Source organism: Pezoporus wallicus, unplaced genomic scaffold, assembly GCF_028554395.1.
Source record: "Pezoporus wallicus isolate ANWC-B61680 ecotype Strahan unplaced genomic scaffold, APGP_CSIRO_Pwel_v1 contig_227, whole genome shotgun sequence".
Taxonomy (NCBI): Eukaryota; Metazoa; Chordata; class Aves; order Psittaciformes; family Psittacidae; genus Pezoporus; species Pezoporus wallicus.
In genome coordinates, this window is record NW_026635704.1 from 4,348,001 (window position 1) to 4,360,480 (window position 12,480).

General features: G+C 41.7%; 1 protein-coding gene across 1 annotated transcript in view; it reads right to left on the reverse strand.

The window, feature by feature from the left end:
* The window catches only part of VAPA (VAMP associated protein A), a 30,050-nt gene extending 24,381 nt beyond the window's left edge, over positions 1–5,669 (reverse strand). Inside the window, exon 1 of the mRNA XM_057397460.1 lies at positions 5,501–5,669. Within this exon, the coding sequence (XP_057253443.1) occupies positions 5,501–5,576 (76 nt within the window). The 5' untranslated portion in view covers positions 5,577–5,669. The remainder of the gene's footprint in view (positions 1–5,500) is intronic.
* Between the last annotated feature and the right edge of the window lie 6,811 nt (positions 5,670–12,480).

Below are 12,480 nucleotides of genomic sequence, written 5' to 3' on the forward strand. Positions count from 1 at the left end.
TCCAACTTGAATTTATGCCTTTTAAGCTGAGCATGTAATGACCTTTTAATGACTGATGGTCACAAAGACCTGGTTAACAAACATCTCCTAATGACAAAGTTGGCCAGAAAGTAAAACACACTCACAAACCACAGTGAAGCCAAAACAGGAACAATTTATAAAGCCACAAAGGCCAGTTAGTACACTAAATGTTCAGACCTATTAGCTAAAGCATAAAACAGCACCTGTGGTAAGTTTCTACTTTTTAACTTGGCCTTGAACAATGGCACAATGTTCATGTATAGTGCAGGGTTTTTTACAATATTAACATTGATGTATTACAGTGATCTAGAACTCTTGCTTATACTATCAACCAGCACAACAAGTAGGCACTATGCTACTTACAACGTAAAAGTGAAACTTTTATAATAAATGACTACACTATGAGTACAAGACAGCGAGGTTTTCTCTGTTTACTGAAGATGCAATATTAGTAAAACAGAGTCCTACAAGTTGCAGGTAAAGGGAAAAACTTCCAAATCTCCACTGCTGTATACCTGTCATCACAGGAAGAGCTTCCATTACTGAATCTTAAAACAAACGGCAAATCAGCTCTCCAGAAATACAATTTAACACCTATAACATGCCTGACTTCACAAACAGACGTAACTGCCATTTATTTGTCAGTTTTAAATGCCGTCTAACACCATGGTAGAGACATACGTATTAACATACCACCTCATAAACAACACATGGTAAAAAACATCCTCTTCCTTCCATTTCCTCAACACATTCCCAGTAATAATGTACTAATTTTCATTAACAACTATCATAAAAAATAGTAATATTACATTTGAGCAAGAAAACAGCGAACAGAAGTACAGATATATTCAGCAAGAATAAACAATTCCAGGAATTCCTCTTGGATCAAAAAAAGTCAATGACTACTTGTTGAATACTGAGTCACTGTATGGGATTGTCAATCTTTGTCATTACACAATATTCAGCCAGCAAAAACATTAACTTCAATGGAATTACTTCTAAGTATCAAGAAGCCACAACTGTGTTAGTAATCACAACCAGTTTTCTCCTCTGCACTCCCATTGTTTAGTTTCAAAAATGTTCTTGAACGAAGATACCAGAAAACTGACATCCCAATTGCCTTTTTATTTTTTTTTAACCATAGAAATGTGGGACATCACAAATTTGCTGGTACTTTGAATAAAGTGAAAACAGGCATAAAATTTGAAATAAGCAAAACTTACAAATAAGGCATCAAACTTCAAATCCTTCCTACACTAAAAGATATTATTTGCCAACTCTGGCAACAGACCTTGAGGGCAGGGGATGCATTTAACACTGAGCTATTTTTACCTTTAAATTCCACCTTCTCGACTTGCAGCAATACATAGCCTGTGGCTTTCAATGTTACCAACAGCAATGTAGTGATTACAAAATCTATAGCAATATTTTTGTATTATTTAATAGGTCATCAAAAACTGGATTTCAGAATGAGCCATACTTAAGTGCTCTCTACCTCACCTGGAAAGAGTCATTTGAACATATACCATCTGATAGCTGGTTTTATACTAAAAATCCTATATTATGAATCAGATTAATAATCAGAAATTGAACATCATCTGTTATACTGATCTCTCCCAGTAACTAAAATCATCAAAGGGAAAATTTATTGCACACAGACATGCTCAAAAGTGGACTTCAGTCTGCTTGCTTGCTGACTTATTTCAAGCCTCGAGGTACTAACACCAAAAAAAGAAGTGTGTCTCATTATTTTGTGATGTTTACAAAGGTAACAGAACTGGATTTCACAAACTTGTAAGTAAGAACTTCAATAACGGATATCAATTTAGGATATTCATACATTTTTATATTGCTAGTCAGACACCTGTGAATCACATGAAATTCAAATTCTGAACGCTGTCTACTAATCCTCCAAGGCTCATCAAATCAACTAGAGTAGATTTTCAATTAGGTGTTGCAGAACCATGTCTGATTGAAAGATTTGGTGAAGTTTTTTTTTTAAAAAGGACCACCATCCAAGACCAACTTAAACTGCTGCTGTTACTTAGAATAGCAAAACTGGCTTCTTAAGGGAGACTGAGTTTCCATACAAACGCTAGAAATCTCTGAACTAAAAACTTCAAGTGCTGCTATTAAACTACAAACTGCTTAAAAAATAAAAAAACACATTTACTCCCAAGCTACCAATTCCAGATTACCATAATCTTCACTGAACTAGAGCTACAGCCAATGATGACATGCATGAGTCATACGAAAAAGACCCCAGTAAGAAGCAGATGTTAGTTTAAGTGTCTCATGTTTCCATTCTTCCTATCCAGTCCTAAACAAACCCAAACTTCAGATTCTTGAAGCTCAACAAAATAGATTAGACTAAAATACAGAAGACAGCTAATCTAAACAGGAGTAATATGTCTGAAGACCTGGATGCAAGTACCATGAGGCAAATTCTCAACGCTCCATACTGAGTCTCTGTTTCAGTGTTACATTATTACACAGCTTCTCAACTGCCTCTCAGTTGTGTCACTTTTAAGTATGATTTTCCCCCTCGTATTTGCACAATACTCTGAAAAGTACTTATTTGTTTTGTCATTTTCCTTAGGCATTCCTGATGGTTCCAGAATCCAAAGAAATCTAGTTATCATGAAAGCAGAGGGAATTAACCATGACCCAAAATATCATTAATGACCAAAGTTTCAAGGAATACAAAGTACTATATAAACAGCATTCTAATCTTTTGGTCACCAAGGGAAATGCGTAATGTGTTAGCCACCATGGGACATATTCTTTAGACTTCCCCCTGAAACTGAATAAAATTCAGAATAAATGTATTATAGACCTTGCTTTTGATAATCAAATGAAGTAGATTAAAAAGAAAAAATAAATGAAAAAGTTACACCAGGCAATGATGAATTTAAAGCCCTGTTAACGGCTCCTTAAGATAAGTCCTATATACTTTTTAACTTAATTCTTTACATGGGGTCATACCAATACATTTTACTGTCACTTTTATCCTCAAGGTCAGCAAATCCTGAGGCAAGAAAACCAACAAAACTATTTGTCCAATTTAGATAATTAGAGTTAAAACTGGATCTCTGTTATATGCACATCAGCAGTATGACACTGTCCCAATAAAAGAAAAACTCTGAACAATCAGCTGCACTGAAAAAAAAAACACTTTTTCCTACACTAAGTTACACTTATTCTGAGTAATACATTCTCTTGCTAACCAATTACTTTCTAAAAGATAACACTCAGAATCCCCCCTGCCAATACTGTATTCTTCAATGCAGTATTTTAGAACTGAATTAGCTTGTGGCCCACAAACCTCTTTAAATACCTCAGAATAATAAGCAGTTAGAAAATATTTATTGAGAGTGCACTCCATGCTCTCCCAATAGATAGCTCTTTCTATAGTATATTACTGTAATAATACAGTAATGGAGAATGCTTTCTATGGAATATTAAAGACTGCAGCCTCATTATGTTTCAGATTTTTGCTCAGTCTGCTCTATAGCAATTTTGCTAATACATGCATTAGCCCGAAACCAAAATTTATGGCTAAAGAATACACATTTCATTATTTAAGTACATAAACACTCAGCACAATAAGGATCACTGACTGACAACGGCTTCATACTGAATTTCTAATCTAGCATTTATTCTATATTCCCTGTATCATCACTTTGTTTCACATCACGTAAGTATGGCTTCCAGTTTAAGACAGTTCAACATTTGAAAGCTTTGAATTAGACATAGTAGCTTTTTTATTTAAAATTTCCATTTTCCTCCAACCTGCCCTTGCATTAAGAACACAAGTGTATTGCAATCGGAGTGCAGCCAGACCTGGCAGCGTTTTAAAACACAAAACAGAAGTGGAAAAGATAAATTCCTCTATGAATGTGCAATTTAAAAATTTTAAAACTGAAGCTATCAAGAAATTTGTATGTGTGAACAGACAGATTTCAGGCTTTATCTGATTTGATAGATTAACGAAGCAAGTACAGTTTGTTAAAAGACTGTCTAAGAATCAGATAAGCCAAATGCATTTTGGGAGAACAGTGTTCTTCTGTAACATAAACATTAATTTGTTCTAGTTGTCCATTTAAAGATTTTTTTTACACCATCATAAATTCCACTCTGTCCCTCTAAAACAATGAAAGATAAATCCAATAAAAATGAAACAGAATAAAATAGGAACATTTATCAGATTAGGTGCAAGTACATATGCTGGTAAATTCAGATAACATTAACACCTCAAAAAAATAATCTAATACTGCAGATTCTAAATCTGAAACGTTATGAGATTTTTATTAATGCCCCTAAGGGTATAAAATATAATCACAGCATAGTATTGAAAGCTACTTATTCTAGAATGCTTTTTTTTATGTCCTTACCTTTCCAGAATCACTCATCTTTGGAAGAACCTTCCTTTTTAGAACTATCTGTTTTATTAGCAGAGAAAAAGCCCCACATGATAACCGCACTAACTGGGACCTACGTTTATAGAAACATGCTATGCCAGTCACAGTTCTGCGCTCACCACGCCATACTAAACACAAAGAAACTTCCGAAATGCACACATTCCTTTCCCTCATTCCAAAGAAAGGAGTGAGCTGGCTGTTTAAGTACCGAGAACCTGTCTGAAACATGACAACTTGGGGAAAAGGGCGGGGAGCCATTTACTAGGCCAGCGGGCCACGCTGCAGCGGGAGAGGGTGCGAGCGCCTGCACATCAGCTACTCGCACACCCTACAGTGATGGTGCAAAACCGCAGCAGCACCGTCGGGGACACTGGCAGGGCAGGGCAGGGCCGGGCTCTGACCAGCGCCAGCAGCCGGCCCGCAGGGCGCGGAGGGGGAAACACCAGGCGCGCGGGTCGCCCCGTGAATCGTGTTTCACCCACACACACCCCGCTCCCCGGCACGGCGGCAAGGCTTCAGCCGCCCGCCTAGGGGCCTCTCCGATCCACTACAGCCGCAGGGACACCTCACGGAGAGAGGCCGGCGGCCACGCAGACCCCCGCGGACACAGAAATGACATGAGAGTAATTAGCCCTCCCCGGACCCCGCTACTCCACGGCCAGGCCCCCCGAGCGGAGCGCTGCCCAGCACGCGGGGGAACACACCGAGTCAGGGGGCGGACTGGCGCAGCGTCTGGGGCCGGAAGGGGGCGGCCGGACCCCGAGCGCCGCGCCCGGCAAAGCGGGCGGGCACCCGCCGGGGCCGCACACACGCTCTCGAGTCCCCACGGGATTGCAAGATGGCGACGGCCGAGCCCGTTCACCGGCTCGGCGGCGCCCCCCTCCCCCCAGCCCCCACGACGGACCCGAGCAGGCAGGGCCCGGCATCGCTGCCCCGGGGAGAGAACGCGGCGCCTGGAGGCGGCCCAGCGCCGAGGCGAAAGGGGACACCCCGCCGGGCTGGGTTGGGTTGGGCCGGGCCGTCCCGCTGCCCCCTCCCGGCGCCGAGCTCCCCCTCACCTTTGAATTTGAGGTCGGTGGGCGGATCGAGCACCAGGATCTGCTCGTGCTTCGCCAGCGACCCAGCGGCCGCCATCTCGCTCGCTCGCTCCGGCGGGAGGAGGAGTGGGGGGAGGGATGAAGAGGAGGAGGAGGAGGAGGAGAAGGAGAAGGAGAAGGAGGGGCGGGAGGGGGAGGCCGGCCGGCGGCGGCGCCGCTCCCTGGCGGCGGGCAGTATCCCGGCGCGGCTGAGGGCGGGTGCTGCCGCTGTGCGCGCTCCTGCCGCCGGGAGCCCCGCTCGCCGCCCTACCCGCGTGACTGGCTCAACGGCCGGCCGGCAACACCACCCCTCCGCGGGCACGAGGGCGGCGGGGCACCCTTGTGCGCATGCGCCCAGCGGCTCCCTCTGTTCTCACCCCCCACCCCCTTCCGTTCCGCTCCGCTCCGTTCCGTTCCCGCGCCGGCGGTCGGAACGAGACCCTCCGGCGTGACTGTCAGAGCGAGCCGCTGGGGAGAAGCGGCACCCTGCCCACTTCTCGCATGCACAGAGTCCGGGCAGGGGCGGCGGGAGCAGCACGCCTGCGCTGAGAACAGCCGAAAGGAGAAACGCGCCACCAGCCCTGCGCGCTGAGGGCCTACAGCGCTGCTGGGGGAACTACCGCTCCTGGCGTGCTGCGCGGCAGGACGCGGGGCCTGCCGGGAGCTGTAGTCGTTGTGCGGAGCCAAGGCGGACGCTCTTCCGTCGGGCCTCATGGGGGTGGCGGGGTGTGCTTCCCTCGAAGCGGCAGGAGGGAGGGCGAGCTCAGGTGATGGGTCCCTGAGGGACACTTGGGAAAGGGACAGATTGGGCAAATAGTCTTAAACTCACCATGGCCAGTGGTTGCTCTGTCTTGGGTTCAGGCTTGAGGTGTTGAGTCAGCTCTCGGCTGCACCTGGATGGCTGTGGCCTTGCCTAAAGGCACCTCTGTTGCCCTGCTAGGCAGCACCCAGGCACTGAGGTGGATGGGCCTGTCTCTCCGACAGGCCTAGAAAATGGCCAGAAACTCTCCTCAAATGCGAAAGTTTTTGTTTGGTGAAGGGTTAGGAATGTTAACAGAGTCAATGCTGAGAGAGATTGAGCTCTTGCAAAACTTGAATGAGAAGTTAGAGTCATTATTTATTAATAGACAGAAAGATGGGGTATTTGCCATCCTCACTTGCACATTTTCTCAGACTCGTGTTTTCACCATAGGCCTTTTCATTAAAGCCATCCTTTCAAGCAGATGGTGCATCTTAGGATATTCAAATACAGCAGTAACAAACAAGAAGAAACAGTCAGACAGCCAAACCATCTGAACCTTGATGACTCCTGTGTCCTAAATGTACTCTGAAGACTCTGACTAACATATATAAGTTTGTACTCATCCAAGGTTGGAGTACAGATGATGGAAATGAAGTCAGAAGGATTAACACACTTATTTTTTCTCTCTTGCAATCTGGTGTAGGTATGCCAAGAAAATGTATATATGGGTATACAATAACCCATTTGAAAAATACCTCCTGATAATAAATACATTGAAATTACTGAAGTGCTTTACTTTCAAAATCGGCTCATCATGTGTGGATCACATACTTTGGTGAATGCCTCTGTCTCAACCCCCACCATGAAGGAAGGGTTTTGAAGCCATTAGGCAGGGGAGACCCTCTGGGTAATTTGTATTCAGGCTCTGCCTTGGCTCCAGCAGTGCCTTCACTCTCTCTTTCAGCTGCCTGCTTTTCCAGGTCTGCCACCATCACACCTGCCTACTTCAGCACTTTTCTCCGTGCTTCTCTTGCCAACAGCAAATGACCATGTGACTTTTAATACCAGTGCTGACTGAAGAAATAAGTAAGAAGTGCTGTAGAAAAGTACTTCAGAGCAGTTTTACTTGATTGAAATTGGCTTCAGTAGGTGGAGTTTTATGGTGTATATATACAAATGTCACTAGAGGTCTGCAACTACTCTGGCTGCAGTTTGCCTCTACAGACTTATTTTATGAAGTGCATAAAACAGCATCTTAAATTACATCCTTTATTTACAGTGCAATATTTAAGTTATTGTCTAGTGGTCTGCTGGGCTTCGTTAGCAAAACCTATGTTCCACTCTTTATGCATTCTTGCCCTTCAGATGTGGAAGATAATCTAGAAGATAGAGGGGTTTCTCCTGCCCTAGTGTATATTTTTTTCTTCTTCTGTTAACATGGACCCTTACTCTGTTACCTCCATTCTCCATCTCTCTTCATGAATCTGCTGAAGATCAAGCTGTGGTGTACACTTCTCATATATGGTAATTCAGCACCAGAATTACCTGGTGATTATGTAGCAGAAGAACTGCGTCTTGGCTTGCAAATAATCAAGACATGGGGAAGTGGTGCAAAATACTAAATGCCACAAAAAGTTTTTTTTCTTTTAATAGGGTTAAAAAGTAACAGTAAAGAGTACTAAAGATTAAAGAGAAGCTTCCTCTATGCAGATTTAGAAGACAGAAATACCTTTGATTTCTAATTCTTGTGTCATCTTGTATAAGAAAATCTGAGGGGAACCAGAAATTAAGATCTCTCCTTAATGTGACAACAGGTCTTACAGGTCTTGTTTGACACAGTTGTGCAGTAGACATAACTGACATAAGGGGATGTGCACTGGCTGGGGAAGGACCAGGTTAATCCTTATCACCAGCATATGGAGAGGCAGTAAATGAAGGGTAGGGCACAGCCTCAAGCTGCAGCTCACAGAGTATCACAGCATCACAGAGGCTGGAGGGCACCCCAGGAGAGCCATAGTTCAATTTCCAACTCAAAGCAGGGCCGAAGCTGAATTCAGGCCACGTCACTCAGGGCTTTGGCCTGTGGGGTTATGAAAACTTCCAAGGACAGATTTCACAGCCTCTCTCCACAGCCCAGCTCAGTTCTTGCCAGTGCAGCTTCAATCTGCTCATTTTGTATTATAATAATGGCAAAAAAACATAAAACACTGAGTGGGTGGCTTAATGGTAATTATGTACGAACGTGTTTTTTTTAATGTAGGCTTTGTTGTTGTTTGAACACATTGAGAACCTTAATAATGCATTCATCTGTTTTGTTGTGTTTAGTATCATTTCTGATCTAATAGTTTTATTTAATCCAGATTGATGGCATTTTTTATATTAAACAACACCTGTGCTGTTCATCAGCAGTATCTGGCAGACTTCTCCAACATCTGATTCATTTTATTTTAACACCTCATAGCACAGTTCAGGAATGAAATCTTGGATCTGTTGCAGTCAGTAGAACATATCTGACTGATTTTGGTGAGATCGTGATGTCATTCCAGAAGTGTCTTTAGTGTGTTCATCACTACTTGCAAAAGGATAATATTTACTTTATCTGAGGTCAACTTTTGTCTAGTGTGTTTGTAGATCTTCATGTTTTTCACATTGTGAATTCAATATCATGTTACAGTATCTCAGTTGGAGGTGGTTTGATGTTTTTCAAAACTGTTTGCTATTATATATTAAATAACTTCCCTCTATATCTGATAAGTAACAGAATAGATTCAGTTTCATGATAGTGTTTTCCACAGTATATTTTGCAGGTAGTTTATTCAGTCCCACCAATTCTGAACTTAAAAGTGTTTTGCAGTGAAACAATATCATGACCTTCTTTGCAATTTCTTGCTATTATTAAGACTGTCAGAAAAAGCAACCAAGTGCTGCGTTACTTGTCATGTTAATGCAAAAATTCTAGATCTCGTGCAGTGAAGTATCTCATGCATTCTGCACTGCTAAGTCGGTGAATATTGTAAAATGCAAAGTTATAAAAGTAAGAGTATGTTTTCTCTTTAAAGAAATGCCTGGCTTTTTGGTGCTTATTCTGAAATACAGAATTGTTCATACAGCAGGCTCTAGTCATCATTTACTTGACTGCTAATGAGTTATATATATCATTTCAGGCCCACTTGTTATATTGTAAATCAAAGGTAAAATTGCAGTCCGCACTATTATTGAATATTTATGGCATTATTCAAATGTTGCCACAGATTGGAAAAGTAGATCTGAGTTGAAAATCTTCAGGTTTCTTCAGCTATGCTATATTTCTTTGCCCACTGACATTATTATAAAAACATACAACGCATGTTGAATATTCAAGTAGAAAGAAGCCAATAACACATAATGGATTGTCATAAATAGCTATAGCATAAAATTTGATGTGCTTTTCCTGGTTTGGACCCAGTTTTGTTATGAACACAGAAATGCCCTAGACCATTAACTTTTGTAGGAACAAGAAAAAATTTTCATCTTTTTGACATCTAATGAGATCAAAAATGTCAGCTTTTTTTTTAAAGGAGCATTTTAAGAACTGAATGATTCCTTGGCCAATTTCATATGTGCTAAGCCATTTATCCTTTGATAAAGGGCAAAATTATTAAGGAAATGGATTTTTGAATACTGTTTTCAAGAATTGATTTTTACAGTTCATATACATTTGTGAGGGATGTAATGAGGCAGTTCAATATACAAAATATGAAATATGTGTATATTGGTTATTGTTTCCTGATGTTGCATTTGTAAAAATGCACGCACTCCTAAAAAGTAGCCCAAAATCAAATATGCATGAGCAAGTGTACAAACATAAGTACGTAGTTGAAGCTTACCTCCAGAAGAGAAAAACTGTCTTAAGTAACAGTCTTAGCCTGAGAAGTAATTCTGCAGAACCAATATGATGGTGCCCTGTGGTCATTGCATCTCTTTCCCAGTCTGATATTCTGGCAAGCAACATCATGGTCTTTCTCAATCTCGGTTTGGAGAACTTCTCTGGCAACAGGTATTCAAATCTCCCCTTTCATTTGTTTTGTTAATACACATGGCAGCTCTGAAATACTAATTTTGCCCTCAGCATCTCCTGAGCAGTTCCAGGAAACCCTCCAATTGTATTGTTAAATTATGCCTAGATTCATTTCTAAGGGGTCACAAGGTAAATAGGAGCAAATAATGTAATGTCGATGTGTGAAAGACAAGCATTGTACTGAGACTGTGCATGACACATGAAGTGCTTTCCCTCTACTAAGCAATAAGAAGACCCACACTGAAATGCTGCATCCAGTTTTGGGCACTATCCTTCAGGAAAGATGTCCAGTAATTGAAGGGAGTTCAAAAGAGAGGACCTGTAATGAGTAAGATCCAGAAAACAGACTGAAATATGAGAACAGATTGAAAAACCAAGGTTGTTTAGCCTAAGGAAGACAAGATTGACTCACGTGTTCAGTCTTCAAATACATTAAAAGCTATTGCAAAGAGAAAGAAAATAGTTTGCTCTCATTTACTTGGAATAGGACAGGAAGTGATGGGTGTAGATCAAAGCAAGAACTGATTTAGAGCAGATATGAAGAACTTTTTAAGAGTAAGGATAATTAACAAAAGAGATGGCCTGAAAGCACAATCCAGGGAGTCCCAGTCACTGACCTTTAAGAACAGGTTAGACATCTGTTGGGGCATATAAATTTATCTGATCCTGCCTTGAGATGTGACCTCTGAAGTCGTTTCCAACCCTATGAGTCTATCACTGTGTAAATTCCACCACGCTCAAACTTACCATCCACAGTGGAAATGTCCATTCCCCAAGGTCTGAGGTAGAGTCCATTAAAATCAGGGAATTTTTCCAGTTACTTGAATAAGCATTGGATCAGGCCCTAATTGAGTGTGTAATTTGGAGCTGTGCATGGAATTTGGTCCACAATTCTGTTAATGGTATTTGCAAATGAGAAGAATCCAACTCCTTTTCCCAGGGTACATTAGTTTGCAATGGCTCCAGGAGAAAGTAAACATACACTGAAGAAGCAGTGCTAGATTTTTCTTACAAAATTGAGTAGAATTGACTGAATACAAACACAAGGAAAAGATCTTGGAGGGAAAATTAGCAACTTTTCTCAAGGAAGAACATTTCAGACAGCTATTTTTTACATCAATTAAGCAGGGCCAGACAGAAAGAGACAGTGAAAACTATGTTAACAACACTTCAAAAATAAATAGATATCGCGGACGTGAGAAAGAAATGTTTGTCTCTGCTGAAAGACCATATTAGCCAAGAGTCTGAAAATGGGCAAAGCAGAAGAAGGGGAGACATGGAGAAATTCAAACTGGCAGTGCATTCAGTTGGTTGCATAGTGACTGATGAAATATCCATTCCCCCATAGTGTATTACCAAATAACAAAGCTTTTCCTCCACTCTGAAAGATCAATTAGATCACAAGCACTTACGCCAGCTGAAGCTCTGCCTCTGCAATTCCACGTTTATGCAATCCAGAGGAATACCAATATGCATAAAGTTAAGATTTTGCAGATTTGCAGAATAACACCTCCTGTGGGCATCCACAGCCGCTCTGCTTTTGTGAGTTGTTTGCATCTCCTGGAAATTCTTTGTTACCCTTGTCTTGTGGTAGGAAACAGGCAAGAGCTCAAAACCTGCTCTAACAGACCCAGGAAGCTAAGGTTACTAATGCGGGGCCAATTCATGAAAGATCTTTGCTCTTATTTCATTATCTCTAGGAGTAGAGACATGAGGTTTCTAGAATCATCTCCCCACTCCAGTCTGCTTGTTGCAGATATGTTCTGTGTCTGCACACAAGCTTAAACATTCTACCTGGGAGATCAGTTATGAAATGTTCATTTACTCTGCATTTGGGTAAGAAAAAAAGAAAAAAGTCTGCATAATATTATTGATGGAATCTTTGACTGCCAAATACTGAATTATTTATAGTTCATTGTAGAAATGATACCCACGAGGACCTGTAAGATTGCGATACGCAGTTGATACACTGCACAAAAACAAGAAGCCTGTCTTTCAGACTTTGTTCTGGTATTTTGGTGGGTCATCTTAAAACAGGTATGAACACTTTGCAGAGGCAAAGCTGGAAAACCTGACAGCATTTTTGAAGCTGCAGAAAACCCTATGTAGCAAAAGATGCTCTGACATGGGTTACCCCACATGGGACTTTTCCACTCCCAACCG